This window comes from Limulus polyphemus, unplaced genomic scaffold, assembly GCF_000517525.1.
Source record: "Limulus polyphemus unplaced genomic scaffold, Limulus_polyphemus-2.1.2 Scaffold2062, whole genome shotgun sequence".
NCBI classification, from domain to species: domain Eukaryota; kingdom Metazoa; phylum Arthropoda; class Merostomata; order Xiphosura; family Limulidae; genus Limulus; species Limulus polyphemus.
Window position 1 is genome coordinate 6,675 of NW_013667672.1, and position 26,271 is coordinate 32,945.

Genomic DNA, 26,271 nt, shown 5'->3' on the forward strand with positions numbered 1-26,271 from the left:
TCCATTGTTTGTGTTCCCTTTACTGCAGTGTGCAATACAAATTTAGGTTGTGAGGGCACGATGGCCATCGTAGCCATGGATTTTAGTGAATTTCTGAGGGTACCATGGCCATTTTGAAAAATGCTGTGGCAATTGTTACCATGGCTGCCATGAATTTCCTGCCCTGATGTTGTTTTTATCATTTTGTTAAGTAACAAAGAATCAGTACAAGCTACAAAACACTAGTTAATGTTTAATGTATATTTATAAAGTTAATTCATATGAAAAATTTATGATATCTTGCTATTAAGAGTACTTAGAATTAATTGTAAATCTAAAATGAAGAGATGATTGCGAAGTATATATTGAAAATTTATTTTCAAATATGCTAAAAGAAATAGAATAAGTTAATAGACTTCAAATAATTCTTTATCCATGTTCACTTTTTTTGTGATTTGAATTCAGGCACCCTCCATGTTTCAAAAATTATTTGTCCAAATTTATTCACATGTTATCATGTATTTTAATCGGTGCTTGTTGGGTAGTATTGGAAATGCTCTCTCTGTCATATTTATTTTAAATTAATACTGGAGAAGAGCATTAATTTTTTTACTGTAGTTTTTCATTGAATTAATGTATATCACATATAAATCTAGGTATGAAAATTTATTTATCAAGTATATTTTGTGTAGAAATATCAACAGATCATAAAAGAACTTTTGTTTGATTAATATACAAGTATAGACTACCAAAAAAGTGAAATAAAAAAATTAACTTTTTTAATTTGTTTATATAAAAAAAAGCCTGACATGAAACGGTTTATGAAATCATAAGTACAAAGGTGAATAAGAACATGTAGGAAATTAGAAGAATTTATACATTAATTTGAATATTATTAGACATGTACAGTTTACTTGCATAAGGAAGCACATTATAATAATATAATGATAAGTAGGCAAATATTGATTTATAAACACAAGGAAGAGTTTTATTGATGATTGAACATACTGTTATCAATAAAACTCTTCCTTGTGTTTATAAATCAATATTTGCCTAGTAAATTGATGTTTGCCTACCTATTATTACATGTATAGTTTGATGACAATTTATAGGTTGGCTGTAGTTGAGTTTATATGTTATAATCAGTTTGTGAGTCTTGTTAGTTTAGTAATTATAAAAAAAAACTTTGTTTCTATAATTAGAAAAGAAAAAATTATACCTAAAAATATGTTTAATAAAATTGAAGCTATTCATAAAAATTATCTGAAAATTCTTTTCAGCATTATTTGAAGTTGTCAAGGCAAAATGGATGATGATACAGTTTTTTCTCAGGCCAGTGCTGGAGCTTCAGCAACATACCCAGCCCAGTGTTCCTCATTACGCAAAAATGGTTTTGTTATGTTGAAAAACCGACCATGTAAAATCATGGAAATGAGCACATCTAAAACTGGAAAACATGGTCATGCCAAGGTATGTTGTAAAAGTGAGATATAAAAAATTTATACTTTTAAAGTTCATTAATTGCAGTTTAAAAAATTCTAGATAATTTATATTGCAAGAATAAAACTTTAAATTTGTTAGTTATTTAAACTTTTGAATGTTGGTCAGTGTGACTTAATTCAAATGTTTTAATGATTTGTTCCTTTAAGGCTATCCTTGTGCACCATCTTCAAGAAAAGTAAAAATTTAAACCCATATCCTTTATTAAATATTAGCACTATTCCTGCCCTCAGTATTTCAGCTGGCCTGATGAACCCTGGTGTTGGACAAAAGGCCTTACTGGCATTGCATATGTCAGATATGTAAAAAAGAATAAACTTAGCATAGCCTAACAACATTTCAGTAAAATACAATGTTTAAAATTACACTAACTTGAGTGCTGGAGTGTAATATGACACTAGATCATGTGCTGTTTATGTTCAAGACAGCTGAGGCTGTTGCTGTGATTTATTGCTTTTGATGCAAGAATTACTGCTCCAATGGGGTACAAAGTACCACAGAATTAAAACACCTGAAAAAGGTTTACAGTTAAAACTGTTAAGATAAGTAACTTAGAACTTTCTGATTAATACTGCAATCAAATTGATATTATTCATTTTATTTCATATTTTCTATTTTGATGATTTATTTAGTTATGTTAGGGAAGATAAAATAAGAAATAAAATATAATGTTTTACCAAAAAAATTTTGATATTCATTTAGGAAGTTATAGATGCTATATAAATGAAATATGAAACTGTAAGATGAAGTATTTTTATTCTTAGCATAAAAATCACCTTTCACTTAGGCTGACTCAGTAAAGGCTTCAAAAATTCACAGACGAATCTTTAGTAAAAACACTTCATTAAACTTTTTTTTTGTGTACAACAGATTTATATTGTATAATAAAAGCTTGACAAATGTTGTAAAGATACACATATTGAGTGCAGAATTTTAATATGTATAATTTTATAGTTCTGAGGTTGGTCAAATTGACTAACCTCTTTCTTATAGGGTTTGACCTTTGTATTGACACATACCTCATGTTGCATGAGGTATGTGTGAATGTGATAAGCATCATTTGCAGAAACTGATCAATATTTTGACCTTTCATTCCGAATATAGTAACATAACCAAAAATCATAAGAGATCAGAATGAGGGAAAAATATAAGAGGGCAGTGTGTTTAAAAGTGTAAAGAGCCATTAGGCAATAAGTGTACATACTCTGAGCTATCAAACAAAGCTAGGGTATGATGCTAAGGAAAATACTTCTCCTATATAGATACTTCATAATTATGGACAAACTAAGCTTTAGTTTTACAGAATATCAGTTACTTTTACACAAAATTAAAGTTTTCATCATCATAGACTTTAATAAGAATCATTGCCCTAAATACTATGCCAATCATTATGTATGTTAACAGTATCAGGGGCTGTGACATTGAAATACACATACATAACAAAATGTTAGACTGATATAAAAAGAAAACATGGTCTTTAATGAAGTCTGACCATTTAATTTTAGCCACAATTACTGTACAAGGGAGATAAATTGAACCAGTGGAAATAGTGAACCTGTCAAAAGTCAACTTGCTGTTATACTTCCTAAGTGGCTTTACCCCCTCCCACCCTAAGCTATCTTGATTGGCATTCTAGTGTATAGACTTGTGTTTTATCTCGCTCTCCATGTGACTACAAAATTTTAATTGTGTTTATATCAGTTTCAACTTCTTGTGTATGATTTCCATTGTTCTACTTGTTTGTTTTAGAAGTTTTTTTTTTTTCCAAATTGTAATGTGTTCATATGAATTTGAGATTTAATATGGTGGACGATGTAATTCCTGTGGTGATAGACAATGATTCTGACATAAGTCCCCAGATATCAAGGTCAACGATGTCTGCTGGGTAAAGAGCATACCTTTTCCAGAAGTAGTACTATACCCCACAGGTGTACTTTCTTTTCATATTCTTGCACATCTGTTCTTTCAGTGTGGTCACTTTTCACTTAAGTTGGATATTCATGCGCATTCACTGGCCCCCTCCACCTTTGCAATGTGGGATTCCAGCTTTGGGTGAGAGGAGATAAGATTTTTTCGGAACTTAACATTTTTTTTAGACTGAAAATGTATTTTCAATAGGTAATCATCTCCTCTCACACACTTCTCATCCTTCCTTCCCACTGATATACCGATGTTTCTTGTTTATACCTGCCAATTCTCAAAAGTGAGGATTACTCTAGAATAATAAAGGGAGCTAGCTGTGCTAGTATAGAGGGCACAATATGATTGGTGAAGGGTAGTCACATGACCAGCACAAAACTGATGGGGTATAATAGACTGGTGTGCTGTTAGCAAAAAATTTTAGCAATGCTTAGAGGGCAGTCTAGGATCGAGATAGCTTTTGGTGAGATGAGGTAAGTGCCTATCGAAAATACATTTTCAGTATAAGAAAATGTTAACATCCACTATTTGCATTTTGCGAGCAGACAAGTGGAATTTTCAAGGCATGAAAGTTTATGATTTGGAAAAGATAAATTAGACTTCAGTTATGATGTTTTTATTTTTCTTACAGGGTGATTGACTTATGGAATGAATTGCCTTTGGGGTAATATAGTCCAGTACTTTACAGGAGTTTAAAGAGGAGAAATCTATGATTTATTGAAAAGTAAAGAGGGGGTTTACATTTTTTATTATTTAAGAGTGGATGTGTAAGGTCATCCTTGAAGAATCAAATGGTCTCTTGTTGTGTGAGTTTCATTACATTTGGATTTTTTATAGAATGTATTTAAAATTGAAAAATTTAAAGATTATTAAATATTTTTCTATATGTAGGTTCATCTTGTTGGTATAGACATCTTCACCAATAAAAAATATGAAGATTTGTGTCCTTCAACTCATAATATTGATGTTCCCAATGTATCTCGTTCAGATTTTATGGTAAGTTTGTTTATTTTATTTTTAAATATCTTTATTAATAGTGCACCTTCTTCTCAATATAAAACACCATATGATTCATACACAACAGAGTTATCCTTTTTGTTGTTGTTGGTGGTTGGATCTTCACCAGTAAAGCACTTCAATATATGTATTTCACTAGCTTTTAATTTGTGCATATACCTGTAACCTGAGAGAAAAGATGAAAAGTGTAACTTTTATTTAAACAAAATTCTAACAAAAGTCATTACCTTTATTTTCTGTTATTATGTCATTGCATGTATGGCCATTTAGAAAAACTGTGCTATTGGTTTTTATAATAGATAATGTGCTGCAAGAATTGTTCTATTATTGTTTTTTTTGTTTCTCGTATTATCTTAGTCCTTTATAAAAACTTACAATTCCAATGTAAAATGGCTCTTCAACTTTGGGACCAGTTTTTACAGCTGTAAAATGTTTTTTGTTCATACCCAGTAAACTGCATGGAAATTGTCCAATCATTACATCAAAAAATTGTACTAAAGGAAAGTCAAATAACCTTTTTTTTATACAATAAGCTTTTTTTGAATAGGAAAGTGAGTAATAAAAATATATCATAAATTGATAAAATAAAGCAAGGTGAAATAATAGTCTCTCACTATAATGTATTGCCACATTAAGAGACTTTATATTGGTAGTTTAATGTCATTATTTCCAAAATAAGCTCCAAATTTTGAAAACATCATCTTTCTTACTATTCAAAACAAATACTCAGTATAGTCATGGACAAAACTTTATTTTATCTTGTTAAAAGTACTTCACTAAGAAGTATGACGTTTTGTATGTGAAGGACTTGTAATATTAATTGAAAGACTGCCAAATTGCATGAAGATATACCTAATATATAGAGAGTTATAAGTATTAAATTTATGTCAACTTTAAACGAGTACATAAAATAAAGCAAAGTGAAATAATAGTCTCTTACTATAATGTATTGCCACATTAAGAGACTTTATATTGGTAGTTTTAATGTCATTATTTCCAAAATAAGCTCCAAATTTTGAAAACATCATCTTCCTTACATAAAGTATGTGATTAACATTTAAGCACAAAAAGTGGCCTGTTGGTCAATTAAGGCTGCCCTGTCCACTTAGAAAAACATGAGAGACCTTACAGACAGCCCTGATCATTTGTATAAAACCTTTCCGTAACCTCACTTGAATTTACCACATCTGGTAACCCATTCAAAAGGTCAACCACTCTGTTAGGAAAGTATAACTGTTTAACTCTTCTGACACAGGGTCGGTCCATTTGATCGAGTCACGTGACCTTCTGTACTCGTTTAAAGTTGACATAAATTTAATACTTTAATGAACCGTGCCTTTATGAGATGTAAATCACTTGGGGAACGTGCAGCTGATGTTCCGGTATCGAATTACATTACCCATGAGTTGCTCGCGTGCGTGCTTCGTGAACAATTTTAATTATATTATTATTATTTATTTTACCTATTCTAGTCTTAAATAACTTAAAAAGATCCATACTTTTAATTTTAGTTACTTTTATAATAATAAATATGAAAAACAAGAAATAAAGTACTTACCCAATCTTCTTTTTTCTTGCCCTCTATTGTCGTGGAGAGTTAACCCTGATTTCTTTAGTGATTATAGTATATCCACAAGTTTTTAGTTTCTTAATTTTTCTACTTTAGTTACATAGTTCTTTACCGTTTTTGTTCTCTTTTGTGGAGAGTTACGATTTATTTTATTTATCTTTTCTCCTCTTTCACATTTGTAAGTTATCTACTCCCAGTTTCAGGTGGTCATGACTACACTTAACAATTTTTATTTAATTAAATAATACACCAAAGAATATAGACTAATAACATGCAAAAAGTAAACAAAATACCCAGACAGCCATTAAAACTGCTAACATAATAATTTGACAATGATATGCCATTTTAGAAGGATTGGGGGTAGGTTGCTAATCCATTCACTTACAGTCTAAACCAAAAACTGTGGGATAGACACAATAGATCAAGTTGCAAGCCTTAAGTTCATAAAGTGTGCATTACTGAACACTGTTTACCATTTGCCATCTAACTGGTTTTTGCAAGTGAGTTGTAGAGGACAAAGAAACAATCAGTAAATTGCATGGCTGGGCAGTTTATTCTACAAACCAATGACTGTGTGTAAATAAGTGCCTCTTGTTATCAATCTTAAATGTATTAGCAATTAATTTCCAAATGGCTTCAATAGGGACTTTTGACTTTGGTTGAAAGGCAACAGGAGGAGAAGGCTCTTGAGTATAGTATGTTATTTTGTTTGGTGAATTTCACTTTGTTTATATTTTTCATATGAAATTAAACTTTGTTTGCATATGAATACTGTTTATTTGTTTCTGTAGGCTGTAATATACATAAATGATTTGTAGTGTATATGTGCAACTGTTGAAATATAAACTGCTAAAATTTCCTGTAAAAAAAAGAACTTTCTTGACTTTCTTTTTGCTCGCCACTAGCTCCCACTTAGTTCTGCATACTAACATACATATGACTATTCAGCAACCTTTCACCAATAGGAGTGTGACACTAATCATAACTAGTGCCCTCTCTAATCTTGCAGCTGTTAACCACTTCTCGATTGGTAGTCTTATTGAATAGATGTGTTTATCCACAAGTTTTTAGTTTCTTAATTTTTCTACTTTAGTTACATAGTTCTTTACCGTTTTTGTTCTCTTTTGTGGAGAGTTACGAATTATTTTATTTATCTTTTCTCCTCTTTCACTTTTGTAAGTTATCTACTCCCAGTTTCAGGTGGTCATGACTACAACTTTTGTTACTGCTACAGCAGAACTATCGACTATGTCCAAATGGGTTGTAACCATGATTCTTGTGACCCATTTAGTGATGGCTTTGATCTGTCAGGAGTTAACTAATTTCATGCAATAATCAGAACACTGTTTTTCCTATTATGGTTTTCAGTGATCTGGAAGTTTTGGATTTGGACAGTCTTTTTCCCCTTCTCCTGAAAAGATCTCTCAGTCATGTGTCTTTTCGAGGGATTGTCCAAACCCCTACCATTTAGTGGATTTGATTATTCAGGTATTTTATGTTCTATCTTTATTTCCCATTTCTTATATTCCCCCACACCCTTCTCCAAAACTTGTCTTTGGGTCATTATTTAGTGTGTTCTCCTTGCCTGGATATTGGGGTTCAAGTGAATTGTTTTGGGGAACATTTGCATTTGTGAGTCAGTATGCCTCAACCCTCACAAACTGCAGAAGATCATGCTTTTGATTACCATCGTTCCAACTTCCTTTATTTAGATTCGTGGCATTTGGTGTCACTTCTCTCCTAGTGAAGATTGGACCCAGATAATTCTATTACCTGTTACTATATTTGTATTACTATGACCACCCCTTCTTGGATCAAGGCTGATGTGGGGGGGGCAGACTCCTTCAATTTGCCAAGTTTGGGGGTTCTTGGCAGTCGATCCACAGTTCCTGAAAGTCGTTTTAGTAAGTCTGGTCCTCTACTTCCATTCATCTTCTCCTTTGTCTCACAATCCCATTTTCTTCCTTTCTCCTGGGGATCCCGTTTTTTGACCACCTGATTTATTCAAGGGACCTTCGTTTCCACCATTATATGGATGTATGGTTGCTTCTTGCCTCTTCACAAGATGACTCAATCCTACATCCTCAGTTTCTTCTCCAGGACATTGTCTTGTGGGTTGGCTTGTCAAAGTGGAGCAATTTTTTTCCTCATGCCCACACAATTTTTGGTCCCACCTTTATGACTGTTCTGATCTTATTCCCTTCCTTTGCCCGATCAGGGCTCTCCAATGATATATGACATGTACTGCTCTTTTCCAGGTTTCCCAAGTTTGTTTGTTTCTTCCATAAAATCCTCACCTCTCCTGTGACCTTTTCCCCATTACCCTTCTGGGTTGAACTCACCAGTTACTTTTTCTGGCATTTTTCTTCCCCCCTTTCTCTTGATGATTGTTGCCTTTTTTATGTTTTCTTCCCATTAGATATGTCACCTTACCTTGTCCCTGGTTGCACATTTCCATCTTCCTTGGGGGACGTCATCAGTGGTGAACGGTTAATCTGTTGGTGGTAAGTACTCCATTCATTTTCTTTGCAGGGGCCTTTATCACATATTTTGATCCCACTCCATGGTGAGTGTTGTCTGACCAGGTATACTTTGTTTTAAATCTGCACCGTATGACCTGTAATCATATACCTTGCTAGATGACTGATGTTGAGGCTCTTCCTGCCAAAGACCTGATGAACAATTCCAGATGCTGCCAGGTGTTGGTTGATTGGCTCTGTCAATGTGTTCTCTATGTTTTCAAAATACAATGTCATAACATATATCTAGGTCATATTATGCCCATCTTGGAGATAGGTGTTCCGCAGGACCACTCGTAGGTATACTTTACAAATTACAGTCTTTTGCTTCATAAGCATGTTTGTCCCAGATCGTACACTCATGGACTAACATGAGTGAAGCAGACAGAAATTACTACTCATTTCTGAGAATGCATGGCATTTGAGGACCTGATGTATAATTCCAAATTCCGCCAGGTGTTGGTTGATCGACTCCGTCAATGTCATCGCTTAGCTTTTCAAAACAGGATATTGTGGTCACCCATTGCACTGTCTCTGGTGCTGTGGTCATCTGGACTCTCCAACGCACCTTTTCCTTCCTTCTTGTAATGGAGTATGGTAGTCCTTGCCACTTACCAGTTCCTAGCCACTGAGATGGTAGACCAGGGAGACCTGTTCTTCTGAGTGTGCACAATATCACTCAGTTGAAAGTAGGGTGGTGGCATTCTGTTGGTGTAGATGGCGTGAGACCTTTCTTACCACAGACCTGATGTATAATTCCAGATGCCATCAAGTGTTGGATGTTGTACTCCTCCATAATTTGCAGCTTGCCCTTTTGGCTGAGGCATCCTCCTTCATACCGTCCACTGGATGTTGGTTCCCAGGGGTTGGATGGTGGTTGGAGCTGGACCAGCCACATAAGTTCTCCCATGTGTTTTGATGGTATCCTCCTCCTACTGTGGACTGGACGATAAATTCACATTGCTGCCAGATTTTGGACTGGATATGCAACCCCAAATAGTGGTCCTTCTTCCTACTGTCCACTGGATGTTGGTTCCTGGTGGATCTGGTGCTGGTTGTAGCTGGATGAGACACATGAATTCCAGCGTGTGTAAAGCTGAGTACCCTCCTCCTACTGCAGACTGGATGAAAAATTCCCAGTGCTGCCAGGTTTTGGACCAGAGAGCAATACCTACCTGGGCTCTACTCCTTCTTACCATCTGCCGAATGTTGTTTCCCAGTGGATCTGGTGTTGGTTGTGTTGGAGGTGCACACATGCGGAGGTGGGTTCTTGGTATGGAAGTTCTTCCTTCCTGCTGGTACCCTTTTTTGAGATGAAAGGTAGAGGACCCTCTTCTTACCACATATCTAATGTAAAATTCCTGATGCTCCCAGGTGTTGGTTGCGGTCAAACTCCCATTTACGGTCTGTTACACCTCCATGTTTCCACCCATTTTGGCAACACATTACTAAAGGGTGAAAAGATATTGTATTGAAAGCTAACATTTTCCTAAACTAAAAATGTGTTTTGGATAGATACTTGCCTCCTCTCACATTTCCCACCCTTCCTCCCCACTTCCAGTGTGGTTTGGTTTGATCTGACTAATCACGAAGTGGTTAACATGTGCAAGATTAGAGAGGTCATTAGTTACAATAGGGGTAGTGTTGCACTCGTATTGGTGAAGGGTTGCTGCATAGTCATTTGTATATTAGTATGCAGAAATAAGTGGGAGTATCAAGGCTAGTGGCGAGCAAAAATTTGTGCAGACAGAGGGCAGTATAAGTCGAGAAAGCTTTTTTGTAAGAGGAGGTAAGTATTTCTCAGAAATACATTTTCAGTTTAGGAAAATTGTAACTTTTCAATCTTGGTTTCTTTGATGTACACCCACCTTTGTTTAAGTGTTATGAGATTTTTTTCATTGAGATAATGTAATAATACTTGATAAAACTAGGAAAGGAACATTTATTAATCAGTCAACACTGCTACATATACTCATCTCACTGACTAGTTCAATTTTGTTGGGGTTGCAGGTATATTCTGATCTATTCTTCAGGGTAATTGAATGTGGCTCCATAACTGTTTTAAAAGAGATATGCAATTTTGAGGACTTTCATATGTGCAAGCAGGGTTTCATGTAAATTGTCAGTTTAGCACAGAATTGGCAAAAAGAAGTCACCTCGCATGGTTAATGACTGTGTGGCAACCACAGCAATTACTAGCTATAACTTAGCATTTAAATCTTTATTTTGATCTGTAGTATACTCTTACACACAAAGTACTGAATGGAATCTAGACATCTGAATTAGAAGTAGGTAAGAGTGTGAGTTAATTTTGGATCATTCAGTTTTTTTCAGTCACAAGTGGATTTATTAAAGCTCTGTCACTTCATTAAAAGATTGGAGGAAGCTTTTCTAAGCATTCATGAAAAAAAGAATAAATTGTCTATCAGTAACCAAGAGAAATTAACTAAGAACCCACTTGTAGAAATTAAATTATTACTAATATTTTAGCAAGGAAAAGAGATATGAAAATTATTGTAGAGAAAGTTTGAACAGAAATGAGTATACAAAAATGCTTAATTAAAATATATTTTCAGCTTGTCGACATTAGTGATGATGGTTTTGTGTCAATTATGAATGACAATGGAGATACTCGTGATGATCTGAGGGTTCCTGAAGGAGAATTGGGACAGAAAATCAGGGATGACTTTGAGAAAGATTCGAGTGTTATTGTAAGTTTGAATCTATTTGTATCTTTTAATTGCCCTTTAAGTTGTAAAGCTGAATGGATAAAAGGACAGTTGTTAACAATAATTTTTGAAGACAATAACAGAAGAGGCAGATTGTGATTCATTATATATATATTTTATTATATTATAACCTTTTCTTCCAAGTTTATTTGCAAGATAAATAATTTTTAAAATTATATAACATTGCTCTATTTTTAATTATTGGTACTTGTTTTAAGTAATTGTAGACTACAAAGCTTAGTTACTCTAAGTTACACAAATTGAAGATTTCATTTAAAGCAAATGATTATGATGTATGAAGAACATTTTTAGTTTTTCCAGAAAAAATATTCTTGAACCATTTAAATGAAGTTATGAAGAATGTTTGTATAGGTACATGTAGTTAAAAAGAGGGTTGGTTGGAAGTTATTGTTTGTATGAGTGTCATCTGTTATAGCAGAGGAGGCTATTATACATTTCAGATCTGGTTTTTTCAGAGATCCGGTTTTAGAGTCAATTGTAATATCTATATACAGTTTCTGTACTAACATAACACTGCCATCTGCTATAAGAGAGGGGGTTATGTCGTATTTTCAGGTAAAAATTTTCAATGTATGTTATTGAAGAGGAGTTAGGTGTTTGTAGAAAATACAAGATTTTTAGTCCACCTCATATTCACTAATTGAAACTTGTGTTCTGTTCTTTCTTGCCACTAAGTTGAGAAAACCAGCTCTTAACCAGAAGGTAAGTGCACCGACACGACATCTTCAATTGCAAACATGTAAAGAAAGAATAGAACACTGAACTGATTCTGGTGTCATGTTCCTAGGTATACTGTTATCTATTACAGCACAGGAGGCTATTTTTATAGGTAAAAAAGGTGTATATATCATTGGAGAGGAGGTAACTGTTTCTATTCATTTCTAACATAGAATACTAAATTGATTTTATTGTTTTTAGATAACACTGCTATGTGATATATCAGAGTAGGCTATTTTGTATTTTGAGGTAAAAGTTGTGCATGCCATTGATTAGGAGCAAGTAGTTTCTGTTAAACAGAATATTTAACTGGTTCTCTTTTTGATTTGTAGGTAACAGTGCTATCTGCTGTGGGAGAGGAAGCTATTGTAGCCAGTAAGCTGGCCACCAATTAATTACTGAAATGTAACACGAGAAAGAGAAGAGAGGAAGGTTTTTTTCAGTACAACATCCATTGGCTTTTGAAGTCACACTTATTATTATTATTATTAATTTCTTTGAAGATTTCATAAAGATGGTGGTGATCTTCTGTATGGGAACAGTGCACCACTGTACTGGTCTATTGGTATATTGTTGGAACTTAAAAAAACAGAAACATATCCTCTTGTACTGTACCAGACATTTATAGTATTAAACACATACTACTACAGAAAAATGGATGATATTTTTATAAAAATTGTTCACAAGAACACAGAATTTCTAATGACCTTACAATAAACACCTACAGTTTTATAGGTAACAATCTGGTATACTTTGGCTGAGAGTCTCATTTAAAAAAAAAAATCAATACAGATATTTTGTGGTAACTCGTACCACGTACATTTTATACAAGCTATACTGAAATTATTCTAGGGATAAAAGCATAAGGCATTGTGTGTAAACACAAAATTGAGTGGATTTTATGATGTACTTGCAAATAAAATGTTTTCTACATAAGAGTTTAATCTGTGTGGATGTGATTAAATACATGGTGTAGTGTACACTTTTTACCGAACTTGACTGATGTATTTTGCATAAAAATCATATATTAGTTTGAGCTTATTGATGCTATTAATACGAGACTATACTTTATATGGTTAATAATGTCGTATTTGATATATAATGCAAATGATCAAATGGCAGTATCTGATTTTTTGTTTAGAATTGGTACAGTAGGTGACTGATATATTTGTGTTTCAAAATCTAATGAGTTTAAAACTTCTGTACAATTTTCAAAATGGTTTGTTACTTGATGCAGTGCAATACATATGTATTTTAAATTCAAAGAAAAGAAAAAAAGAGAGTCAAAAGCACAAGCATGGCTGGCCCTGTGCTTAAACATGTCATACTGTGGATCTGAGGGTCTATGGTTTGTGTTCTGTTGCTGCAAAAATTGAGCTCCACACTAGTGGTTAAATCCAATATTCAATTAGAGTAGCCCCAATATTGGTGTTAGGTGCTGTTAACTAACTGTCTTCTCTTTAGTGTATCAGTTCAAAATGAGGGATGGTTAGCTTAGATAGCCATTTTGTAGCTTTGAGTAAATATCCAAAACAAGCATGATTTCCATAGTTTTCAACTGGTGACAGGTGATCTTATCTTTCTGATACATATTCATTCTTTTTTATTTTTAAGGAAATTAAAGATTGATATTTTTATCAAAAAATATTTGTAAATGTATTCAAGTTAGTTTTGGAATGTATTGAGAATGTATATTGAATAAATGTATAATTGTTGGTCAATATGGGAAGACAAGAAATAAGGTCTAAATGACCATTTGTGTTTTCCTGCATCCAAGGTGTCTTTAGGAATTTCAAAACCTCATCATCTACATAATGTCATTTTTGAGAAAACATTCCACAGAAATACCTGTACAAGAACCAAGAATAAGTGTATAATTAAAAAGAAATTACTAAGTGCTTGGGAAGACAAAGTTGAAAGTTCCCGTTAGGAGTAAGATCGGACAAGTGAGCTATCCAGTGATTGATTTTTGGAGGTGAAACTGCGTTCATTTAAATATAATAAAGAAAAGAGCTTAAGCTTCTATGTTATAATTTTAAAAAATCTGCTTGGGATTTTGTGGTTTTGATTTTGATAAACAGTTATTTAAGGTTAATTTAGCTCCGTGAAGAAAGAAAAAATTATTTGGCGGCTTTTATTAATTGATCCTCAACAATCTAATCACTTTTCTTTCTTTTTTTTTAATATTGCTAGAAAATTTAAAACAGCAGGTTTAAAATGCTAAATCCTTATTCAGTGCAACCACACTTGAAATAGGATGTAATTTACTGATGGTGTTTTCAATATTTTTGTCATACACTATTAAAATATTTATTATAATGAGTTTTATATCAATGTTCCAATGAACTTTGTTAATTGAGTTCAATTTTCAGTGATATGAAAAGTGTAGGAAAATTTATCCTTTGATCAACATTTTAAGTTTCAAAAAAAATTCCCAATATAAACCAGGCCTTTGCTGGATCGAATGTTGACAGAAGACTATTAGAATTTGTTAGCAAATAATGATGTGATTTACTGAATGATAAAAGTTTTCCTGGTTATCAGAAACTGCTAAGACACACATTTCTGCACTAACATTAAGTCTTCTCTCACTAGCTACGTAACATAAAGCTTACAGAGCCAAGGACTAAATAGTTAAAACAACTTACCTATAATGATTAATCTAGCCTAACCCAAAATTATTATCATAAACCAAATGACTACGTGAAACTGTACTCTTACCTGTTACAAAACAAAAACTATTTTCTAAAACATGAAAGACCGTGCATAAGAGCCTATTTATAAATTTCCTCACCACCCCTCCTGACACTGTGAAGTGAATGGAGAAGAATGAAGTATACTTAGTTTTATTTTCTTTTTCCAATAAAATTAGATGAAAGAAACATTTTCGGTGGATTATTTGCTATGATAGTTGCCACCTGACATTTCATCTTAAAGACCTTATTCCCTCAAAGTTTGCTTATTATTAGGAGCTTTGTTTCTGTTTTCTGAACTTCTAGTATCTGCTGATTGTTCTTTAGAGGTCGCACTGAGAAAAGTGCATCAATAGGTATGATGTTTAGTAGCATTAAAAACACAACATTATCATGTAGCATAGATAAATATCCACTAGTTGAGAGTTTTTAAATTGAAGCGTCGTACATTTAAGTCTAATATTAAAATAGATTTGGAAGAAATGTACTTAAGAAGCAGGTACTACTAATAATAAGAATGATGATCAAATTTGAATAAGGAAAGAAATTTTAATTAAAGTTATTAGAAATTTCATATGGCTATGTTTATCAAAATTTGTAGATTGACTACCTAGGAAGTTGGATGTTGGTGGGTGCATGTTTAAGTCATAAACTGTGTGTTGTTTATAGTTATAATGCTGTTTCATCAGTTAATCTGTATTATCTTGTTTGATGTAATACAGATGTTCCCGAGCCATATTTCCAAGTTGACAACCTGTATGTACAAAGTATAGATGTTCACATTTTTGAATGTATAAATGTCCATATTTTTGACATTATATAGTAGTTTTATATCATTTGACAGATATAGTTCACTGATATGTTTGTATGAACACATTCATTATGTCAGCTGCAAGTTTTAGTATTTTGTAAATATGTCAGATTGTTTTGTGCAAGATTACTTGTATGAGAGTATTAGACTAGTATGATCTCCGACCTTGACATAACCTTGCTTTGTGCATAATTAAATCACATCCAGTTGACCTCCTGACATCACATGGGCTACTATGTATGTGGTCTTCTTGAATAAACTCTCTGGTCGTGGCACATCCCTATTGAACAAAATAGCACCCTATATGTCTTACATATAGGCATAACCAATCATGATAGAGATTCTTCTTGGTAGCAGAGCCTTCTTGAATTATCTTGTGGATGTGGCCATCTTGGACCAGATGGTGTCATGCTGTGGGCACAGCCATCATGAGTATAATGTGATCAGATTGTTTATGAAGGATTCCCTCCCAACTTATCTGGTTTGAATATTAATGTCAATCATTTTAGTTTAAAGCCAAACCACTGAGGCATTGTCCTTTGGTATGAGCATCCAGTTTTTGTTTCCTTTTATGGCATTTTAAAAGTAGAGGAACTATGGTAGACAGTGATCATTAAAGTAAAAATGAAAAGAAAGAAATGACCCCACAGAAGAAGATTGTGACATTTCTGCTCTCCAAAGGGACCTAGGCATAAATTGTACACTAGGACATTTGGACTCACTCATACTTAATCTTTGTATTTTATGTTCTAATCCAATTTCTGATAAAGTAGTCAATTCAGTAAAGTATATATGTATATGGATACTTTCCAATTTGTCATATTCACCAATTTATTTTAGATCTGGCATGGCTTGGTGCCTAGGGGAGCTGACTTGCAATCTATTAGCTGTGGGTTCAAATTCTATCACCAAGCATGCTTGCTTTTTAAATGAAATAGTCTCCATTTTTATCGATGATGCTTTACCATCTTACAATCGCCCCCAGTAGCACAGCGGTATGTCTGCAGAGTTACAACGCTAGAAACCGGGTTCTGATACCCCTGGTGGGCAGAGCACAGATAGCCCTTGTGTAGCTTTGTGCATAATTAAATACAAACCATTTTACAATTAGGTTGTTAATGCCCTGATTAAAGAAATCACTTGGCTTTGAAGCAAAAAAAATGTCGATGCCCTTTTTAACACCTTTCAAATTTGCACACGTTTTCCCATTAAGATGGTGTTGCAGCGAACAAAAAATATGGTAATCTGATGGTGCCATATCTGGAGAATATGGTGGGTTGGTGAGAACTTTCTAACCAAACTCCATAATCTCGTGTTGCATCGAACGTGCCACAGGACGTGCAGAAGAACACCTTTCTGATTGATGAGTGAAAGGCGTTTCTGATGAAGGGCTTGATTTAAACATTCCAGTTGCCGACTATAAATCTCTACATTGACAGTTTGCTGTGGACTGAGGAGTTCGAAATGCATTATTCCTTTGATGTCCCACCAAACGCAAAGCATCACTTTCTGCAGATGGAGTCCAGGTTTTGGGGTCGGAAATGGTTTTTGTCTGGGACTGAGCCATTGTTTTTTGGCGTTTAATATTCATATAGAGAATCCATTTTCCATCAGTGATGACAATTCTGTTCAAAAATGGTTCACGCGCCAGAAGAGACGAAGCAACGTTCACACGTTGGAAACTATAATCATCAGAGAGTTCGTGAGGCACCCAAACACCTTCTTTATGGAGTTGTCCCATATTCCTTAGATGTTTACATATTGTTTCATGAGAGACATGCAATTTCAGTGACATTTCACGAGTGTGTTGCCTTGGGTTAGACTCAACAAGCGTCTTCAGAGTATCAATCTCAATTCCAACATGTCGGCTCCTGCCATCACAATTTTTAATGTTAAAGTCACCTGAACTAAATTTGCTGAACCATCTGTGACACTTACGAACGTTCAAAACATTTCCATAAACTTCTTTGATATTCTTTGTGGTTACAGAGGCGTTGTTTCCCTTGTATTCAAACAGCATTACATGCCGAATGTGTGTCTTGTCGTGTGCCATCAATATGAGGGATTAGAGTATACGAAACTTTATACATTATATGGGCTACACTAACGTGACGTTTAGGCGGTTCATTTAACTATTATATGTGATGTACGATTTTTGGAGGGTGGTTAATGAAAGTGTTCCAAAACGCGACATTAATATTTACACACACATAAATTTTCATGAATGAACATATACTAATTGACAGCATTATATATGTATGTGCATATATACAATGTGTGTGATTTGTGATCTTCCTTAATGATACTTGATATTTGTTAATGTTGCTGCGATTGATAACAGTTTGTCTTTAATATTATCCACTGTTTGTACTATGTTGCTGGAAGCCACGTGATATATTACTTCAGCCCTTGTTTCAGTGGCTATACTAGTTTTCTGTTTATAACGAGTTTACTGGACTTGTAGTGACAAGTAGACCAATAGAAAGAAGCTTGCATAATTTCAAAAATACGCTCCCAGCCAAAATAAAATAGATCTTGTGTCATAATAGCGTGTTGACCCACCATTTCTTCTGGTAGATAATAGGTTTGATCTTTCTCTATCTTTCAAATAGTAGCTCTTCGAAGTGTCTTAAGTTTGGTCGTAGTGGTACTGGATTATGTGCTTGGATATTACTTTACAGCAAATCCCAAATGACTGTGATATGGGGGTTATAGTGGTGTTACGACAGCGGAAGTCACGCAACGCTGGGAGCATGCGCGCTGTAGTTTCTAGAGGATCATGACTTATCGGGGAACCTCGCGAAAGTCCGAGTGTTTGCTTGACGCCATCTTTTTTAGTATATAAGTCTGGCGAGAAAAACCAGCGCGATTGCAGAGATAGATAGAGTGAAGAGATAGATAATTGAGTCAAGCGAACAGTAGGCACCGTAAGCAAAGTGTGTGATTTATAGCGTGTGTTATAAAGGTTAAGTTTAAAGTGACTGTGGAAATTCTGTGAATTATAAAAAGTTTGTATCGAAAAAGAATAAACTAGTTTTAATCAAGAAGGGACTTGTATCGCAAAAGTTCCTCGGAAAGAAATTATACCGGAAATTAACAAACAAGCAGATATGCAACAGTGGCAAGGGGAGAAAGATGAAGTCTATTTCATTCTCCTCAAACTAAATGTAGATGATATAAGAGTGATGGATGGTAGAATTGTCATTATGAAAAGCCAGTTTTTATCAGGTTTAAAAATCCAACATAACGGGGTAAAATAGATTGGAAATAATGCTCGGGTATTTACGAGACGTGTGGTATATCTCGATGCACAGATTTCATACAGAGCAGTTAGTTGTGGCCCGCTAAAAGTAAATTAGACGAATATTATATCACGGAGTATGGATCCTTTATGACCTCTGAAGTCATTGCACAGAAGGAGCCAACACACAAAAATGTAAAACCTACAGTCCTTAATAGACAAAAACAATCAAATCACAAATACAACATAATGAAACAAAACAGTGGGCAAATATAATGAGTGTATTGAACTGGTAAGGTAGATTTGAACAAGAAGCGTTTACTGGCTTTCACTTGCTATCTCTTGCCAATCCTGGATGAGCCTCTACCTATAAGTTAAAAAATAAATAAAACTACAATGAAAGTAGACCATGAAAATTAAACTTAGAGCAAAATCAAGTTAAACCAATAGTTCTGGAAGCTCCTAAAATAAGAAAAATGTTAAAACTTGAGTGAAGCTTACATAGCTTTCTCTTTTGGAACATCACAAGCTATCGTTCAGCAAGAGCATACTGTTAATGTATAATTAGTTAACCAGGGAACAGAGAGAATAAGGAAAGGTTAAGGAATTTAGTTCTGTGTCCAAACTGAACTGAAGAAGAAACGGAAATTTTGAAAAGCTTGCATATTAACTAAGAGGACAGAACACAGTTGGTGCTGTCCTGTACCAAAAGAATAACACGAATTATGAGTGGTAAATGGAAACTAAAACATGAGAATAAAGTGACCTCATATCATTACACTACTCGTAGTAGCCCACACAGTTGAAAAAGACAGAATGGGCTCATATCCTTATGATATTATCACCACATCATTATCATACCAATTGTAAGAAAACACAGAGAACTCGTGTGTAACATAAATCATTGGACTACATAGTGTATTTCTAATAATCTGTGTTCTTTGAACTGAACCACTTAAATTGTTTTTTCGGGAGGGATAGAAATGCAGGACAGCAAGTCCTTTCTTACAGCATACATGTGATTTAACATTTTTTAATTCTGTTGCACACCACAACAAATTTCTTTTGAAGCGTAGTGAGTAGTTTAATACTTTTACGAAGGTTACACACTACACACACACACAATGTAATTGATCAAATTGCATATTAGAAGCATCTAATATTTTGGTTGGGCAGTGAACATGATGCTGATGAATAAGTAGGTGATTTCTCTTTGATATAAGTTGGGATGGACTTTCGATTTAATATTATAGCACAGTTCAGTCAGTGTTTACGTTCTCTGATGAGATATCTCTTCTTTCACACTTAGAAAAGTTTTGTGGATTAGACGACGCATCAAGGTCAAAGTGTTTTAGATTCAAATTTTTTTTGAATTAAAATAGAGTTGAAAACCACGTGGTGTGATATACTGATGTAAAGAAGTGATGAACGTAGTATGACTGTTAAATATTGCGTTGGTTAATGTTGCGGTGAAAGTTTAAAACCCAGGATTAAATAAAGGTTGATTGAACTAACATATGTCAGTTTTTTAGATCGTAAACAGCTGGCAAATTATTTAAGTTGATTTATAGTCGCGATAGATGAAGAAAAAGGCTCTGACATGAAGAAACGGTGTTGGTGATAAAAACTTATTAGGTAGGAAATCAGACCTAAGTACAAGATGTTATGAGTGGTATAAGGAATAGAAGTATATGTTCTGGAAAAAAGGTACATCAATGACTATAGTAAGTTAATAATATTAAATTAAAAGTGGCACAGAATAGTTATAGTTCTCAAAGTACATATAAGCTTTACCAAGTATAACTATGTCCTGCCATTTTCCCCTGGCCATAAGCCGTTCATATGGTTTTATGCAGTTGATCTTCCATTTCTGGTTATATTATGGAAACATTTTGTGTACACGTGACTTGTTCGCTTTTCCACGCAGAGATCCTTCTTGGATATGTTGTGTACTGTTGCCTGGGAGATATGGAAGGTTTTTGCTACTGATCTTTGTGTTCGTGGATCCTCACCTGTTATAAAATGCAGTATTATGTTTACCACAGATGGGGTACAACTTGTTGCAGGTTTGTCTTTCTAGTTTGTCGTAGTTCATGAGGTTGGTCCATACTACCCCCGGTGGCACAGCAGTATGTCTGCGGACTTACAACGCTAGAAACCGGGTTTCGATACCCGTGGTGGGCAGAGTACAGATAGCCCATCGTGTAGCTTTGTGCTTAACTTCAAATAAACAAATAGATGGTCCATACTTCTTTGTTTTCCTATGCCATTACGTACAACCCGAGCGTTTTCGAAAGGTGAACCTTTCTTCTTCAGGGGTAAACTGGGAATCTTGGAAAATATATTTCCCGGGTTTGAATACGTCTTTATGATATAAATGCCTGAATATTTGCGTCAGAAAAGGCTTTTACTTACCCTTCCAGAAAGCAATAAATGTTCGGTGGTATCACACTATTTATGAACCGCAAAACAATGTTAAAATATAGTTATGATACATGTCCACCACCTCGGCTGTGGGTTTCAAGGTAACTTGAGTGTTCAAAATCGTTTAAATATAAGGTAATATGAATTATTTATTTTAGATAGTATTTTTAAGTTCATAGATTGTTCATTGTTTTTAATTTAACATTATTATTTTTATCCTGTTAATCATCACTTCATTTAGTTTCATTTTTATTATATTTCCATCTATAATACGTATAAGAAGATTGTAATGCAGTATTCAAGTCGCAAGTAAGCTGTAATTGTATCTCGCAGAACTTCGTTTCATTAGACGAGTGAATGTTATGCATTTCGGCGAATATGCTTTGTCGTTACTTAAAAATACAACACTGCTTCAACTTATCTTCATAATATTTTCGTCCTTTTAAGTTGCCAAGTTTCTTTACGCAAAGTAAACCAATAAGCCTATAGAAACATATATATTTTAAAAAGCTAGCAGTTTTTTTTCTATATACAGATTGTAACTAAAGATAAGGATGGCTTCCTTGATTTAAACAACGTTAAAAAGGTATTGGAACAGCTATCTATTCTCACTTAATTAATTGATAACGAAGTCACGAACCTATTGGTGTTAACTAAAGGAGATACTGTGCAAAATAAACTTTAAAATAATATTCAGATTTAAGATAAAATAATATTATTTGCTTCGTTCATTGAGTTAGCTTAGCATCGTCAGACAAACAATTTAAAACGAAAACGTTACCTTGCTAGTATTTTTGCCGTTTTTAAGTTTCATATGTTTAGAACCGCTTGTACAGATCTTCAGTATAGGGCATTGTTATCTATCTCTATATATATATATTGTTATTTTAAACATTGTTGTTTTGTTGTATCTCGGCAACACTTTCGATAGATTCTTCGATAATTTGGCGTTAACTAGATTATGTTTTATATTAGGTCTCTGCCATTGTAATGAGTCAAACCTTCTGTAAAAATTAACCAAATTGTAAAAATAATTAGTTTCATTATTTTCTCTTTTTCGTTTTTTAAATTTAATAACCCATCTTATAACGATGGTCTGATAGTACGATCATAGTAACAAAACTGATATTTTTAAAATGTAACGGTCCAGGCATAATAGTATTAATTCTACCTCTTTATCTTTAAAATCTGAAACAGATGACAGAAAACATAAGAACTGCACTTCAAAAGAACCAAGTAAAACCTCCAATGATAATACGGAAACTATTATTTGTATTATTATTTGTCCAGTCATGAAATAACTGAAAGTTCTGAAAGTCCTTTTTTTGGAATCTTCCCATGAATCTGTCTCTTCATGTTCAAAATCTAAAATAAACGATAGAAAACAAAATGGATCGTGCTTCAAAAGAGAAGAGTGAAACCTCCAATGATATGGAGAATAAAATTTACAAAACAAAAGGATCCAGTCATAAAAGTCTTCAAAGTACTAAAAATATTGGTTCGAAATCATCCCAGAAATCTGCCTCTTCATCTCTAAAATTCAAAAAAGGAGAAAGAAAACAAAAACATAACATTTCAAGAGAAGAAAGTGAAACTTCTAATGATACAGAAATTGAAATCTGCAAGACAGAAAAATCCAGTCATAAAAGTAATCAAAGTACTAAAAATCTTGGTTCGAAATTATCCCAAAAATCTACCTTTTCATCTCTAAAATCCAAAAAGGGAGAGAAAAAACAAAAACATAGCACTTCAAGAGAAGAAAGTGAAACTTCTAATGATACGGAAAATGAAATCTGCAATATAGAAAAATCCAGTCATAAAAGTATTCAAAGTACTAAAAATCTTGGTTCGAAATCATCCCAGAAATCTACCTTTTCATCTCTAAAATCCAAAAAGGAAGAGAAAAAACAAAAACATAACACTTCAAGAGAAGAAAGTGAAACTTCTAATGATACGGAAAATGAAATCGGCAAGATAGAAGGATCCAGTCATAAAAGTACTAAAAATCTTGGTTCGAAATCATCGCAGAAATCTGCCTTTTCATCTTTAAAATCCATAAAAGGAGAAAGAAAGCAAAAACATAGCACTTCAAGAGAAGAAAGTAAAACCTCTATTGAAATGGAAACTGAAATATGCAAGACAGAAGGGTCCAGTCATAAAAGTCTTCAAAGCACTAAACATCCTGTTTTGGAATCACCCCAGAAATTTGCTTTTTCATCTTTAAAATCAAAAGAAACAGAGCAAGAACAACAGGAATTCATTTCAAAAGAAGAAACTAAAACATTCTGTAAGACAGAGTCTTTAAAGAGTAGTGAGCACACAGCACGTTATGAAGATAAGGAGCCTAATAAGCAATTGTTAAGTTCTAGAGACGATTATCGTTGGGAAGATTTTCCTGGGTTTACACCACTTCAATGTCAGGCATTCAAGGCTTGGTTTGATAGGCAAGTTGTATCTTAGGAAATATAATGTCTAGCTATATAGGGAAATCGATGAACAACGTTCACTACTACCAAGGTTTGAACAGTAATTGCTCTAATATTTGGTAGCAAAGAGACAACTTATTTATTTAGTGATAAGATTAAGTCCTTCTAGATATCATTAATCAACATATATAAAGTATTTACAACATTTTTTTTCTTATTTCTGCACAAATAATCTGTAATATAGATGAGAAGATGATGACTATTAAATTTTATCATGGTTAAAGTAAGAATAATCTGCTAAAATAAAATTTAATTTCTTACGCCCTTAATTCGTATCTTTAAATTATATGTAATTATTCACAAGATAACGAAAGTACACAACAACAATAATTTAGAAACTATGGTTCACAATTATAGTACTTCCCTTTTTGTGTCATCTTTTGGGAGTAGGTTTTAAATCCTACATATTTGTGTCTGCATTTCCTGGCAATATATTGTTACGTCTCTGGTCATTTGTTAATTACCCGTAAAAATTCTTTCGGAAGAACTTCAGCGATACAAGTCCTTTCTTAAATAAAACTAGTTTATTCTTTCTCAATACAACTTTGCAATACACTTAATTTCCACAGTCTCTTTAACTTAAACACACGCTATGATTCACAACGACTCACGCACTTTACTTACGACTTGATTCGATTATCTGTCTCTATATCTCCCTATCTGCAAAATTATATTTGCCGGGCTTATATACTAAAATAGAGGGCGTCTGGCAAACACTCGGGCCTTCACGATCCTTCTAGAAACTCATCACGTGTTACCACCGTCACGTGACTTCCGCTGTCGTAACAATATATATATGTTTTAAGTTGCAGCAGAAACGTCGTTTGTTAAGAAGTTTGTTTCTTGTATTATCAGAAAGCAGTTGTCTAAATAATCCTGTGGGTTTTCTGGATCTCCATCAGATAAATGTTTCTAATTTTCTATACTATTTGATCTGATAACATCATAACTCCTGAAAGCTGAATTTATCTGTTTATCAACAGTTTTAATTAATTCAACTTCCATTATCAACTGAACAGTTTCGCTTAAAGATAAATGCACACTTACTTTGCTTTAATCTTGTTAACATATCCTCCCTCATACACTATTGAATCTAATAAAAAACGCCTTAGGTGTGAAAAAAAAAAGGTGTGGCCAAAAAGTATTGAGCATGCCACTTAAAGGATTGAAATCAAAATTGGCGGTCAAACTGGTAGCTACACTTATAGCATCGATAATAATTTTACATCAAATATACATTCATTATTTAGCTAGGCCGCGTTTTTTTTCCAACTTGGGGCATGATGGTGGGTAAAACAAAGCTAGTCCTTTTACATGTGCAGCAAGATGAAAAATTATTGTTCTCTAATTTACCAGTTCACCTTGGAAGTTATTTCAAACTGTGCTTGGTATACCTTTCATGGTACCTTTCATACATAGTATGTCGTTGTTTGGATTGGGTGATGTTCTCATCTGCTATACTCTTTAACTTGTAGTGGTGTATCTGGAGTAGTCCAGGAAGGTTCTCCAGTAATAGGAGAGAAAATAGTGACGGTAATAGGCGGAGACAAAATTGAATATACTATTCCATATTGTACAGTTAATTGTATTTGAAGTTGAAATTCTTGAGTAGATGCTGAGAGAGGTGTGTCTAGTTTGGTTCCTGCATTTAATAGCTCATTTTCTAGAAGTTTATTCTGACATCAATATCTTTTGTACTCTATTTATGCACTTGCTATGACTTTTTCAATCTTATTATTATTATATTTCTTAACTTTGTAGATATTGTCTTAATAATTCTTTCGTAGAGACGTTGTACACAGAGTTTTCACCAATTTCTATGCATTGATTTATTGAAATTGTAATACTAGAGTAATATTTATAATGCTTGGAGACGGCTTGAATGTGTGATGAAGAAACATTTTAATATAAGTTTAATATAATAGCAATTGTCTGATGATGACAAAACCTTGTCAAAACTTTATGCATTTGCTATTATGTTAAACTTATATTAAAGTTTTTCTTCATTACTCATTCAAGCCGTCTCCAAGCATTATTAGTCTCAAAGTGGGTTCCGCGTCATCGAATTTAAAGCAATACTTTAGCAATTGTTACAAGTAATAAAAAATAGAAATATTTATTTATAAATAATGCTTTTTATGTTTTCAGCTATTTTGTTCTTTTGACTTTGTTAGTTTTAATTAGTTTATGAAAGATCCCTTTCTATGAAAAAATATAAGTTTATCATTCGTAAGTAAAATCGATACGATTTTCAAATTCCATGGGCATTACGTAGCATTGAATGCAGGGCCGGATTAAGGCCAACTGATGCCCTTAGCACAGCCAAACAATGGTTCCCCCCTTGACCCTTCCATTGTCTAACTGACAAGACATCAAGACTCAATAAGTGCTGAATGTGAAATAATAGATTAAAAATTCAGTTTTCTTCCAGACCAGACCCCACAACTATATTAAATATAACCTGTTTTTGAATTTTATTTATTTAACACTAAATAGCAGTAAGCAATATAAGCAAATTATTTACTTATAACTAGGGCAATATGAACAAATTCAAAATTTCAACACTTTTTATTCATTTTTAAATAAACTGTTATAAGGGAAAAATACAAAAAATTATTGAAAACGATTCTTTCGACAGAAATCG

At 33.6% G+C, this 26,271-nt stretch overlaps 2 protein-coding genes across 2 annotated transcripts; both read left to right on the top strand.

Annotated features, from left to right (window-relative positions):
- Positions 1-1,256: 1,256 nt before the first annotated feature.
- Positions 1,257-12,916, top strand: LOC106465824 (eukaryotic translation initiation factor 5A-like). The gene is made up of 4 exons (XM_013926059.2): positions 1,257-1,449; positions 4,291-4,395; positions 11,082-11,216; positions 12,305-12,916. Exons 1-4 carry the CDS (start codon positions 1,285-1,287, stop codon positions 12,365-12,367), a joined length of 468 nt encoding a protein of 155 aa, XP_013781513.1. The 5' UTR covers positions 1,257-1,284; the 3' UTR covers positions 12,368-12,916.
- A 9,614-nt stretch (positions 12,917-22,530) lies between these two features.
- LOC106465822 (knob-associated histidine-rich protein-like) lies at positions 22,531-23,601 on the top strand. Its single transcript, XM_013926057.1, has one exon. The coding sequence runs from the start codon at positions 22,531-22,533 to the stop codon at positions 23,599-23,601; it is 1,071 nt and encodes a 356-aa protein (XP_013781511.1).
- Positions 23,602-26,271: the final 2,670 nt, after the last annotated feature.

Coding starts and splice junctions, on each gene's coding strand:
- LOC106465824 (XM_013926059.2), top strand. CDS start 1,285: ATGGATGATGATACAGTTTTTTCTCAGGCCAGTGCTGGAGCTTCAGCA. Junction 1,450..4,290: donor GAAAACATGGTCATGCCAAG/GTATGTTGTAAA, acceptor TTCTATATGTAG/GTTCATCTTGTTGGTATAGA. Junction 4,396..11,081: donor TATCTCGTTCAGATTTTATG/GTAAGTTTGTTT, acceptor ATATATTTTCAG/CTTGTCGACATTAGTGATGA.
- LOC106465822 (XM_013926057.1), top strand. CDS start 22,531: ATGGATCGTGCTTCAAAAGAGAAGAGTGAAACCTCCAATGATATGGAG.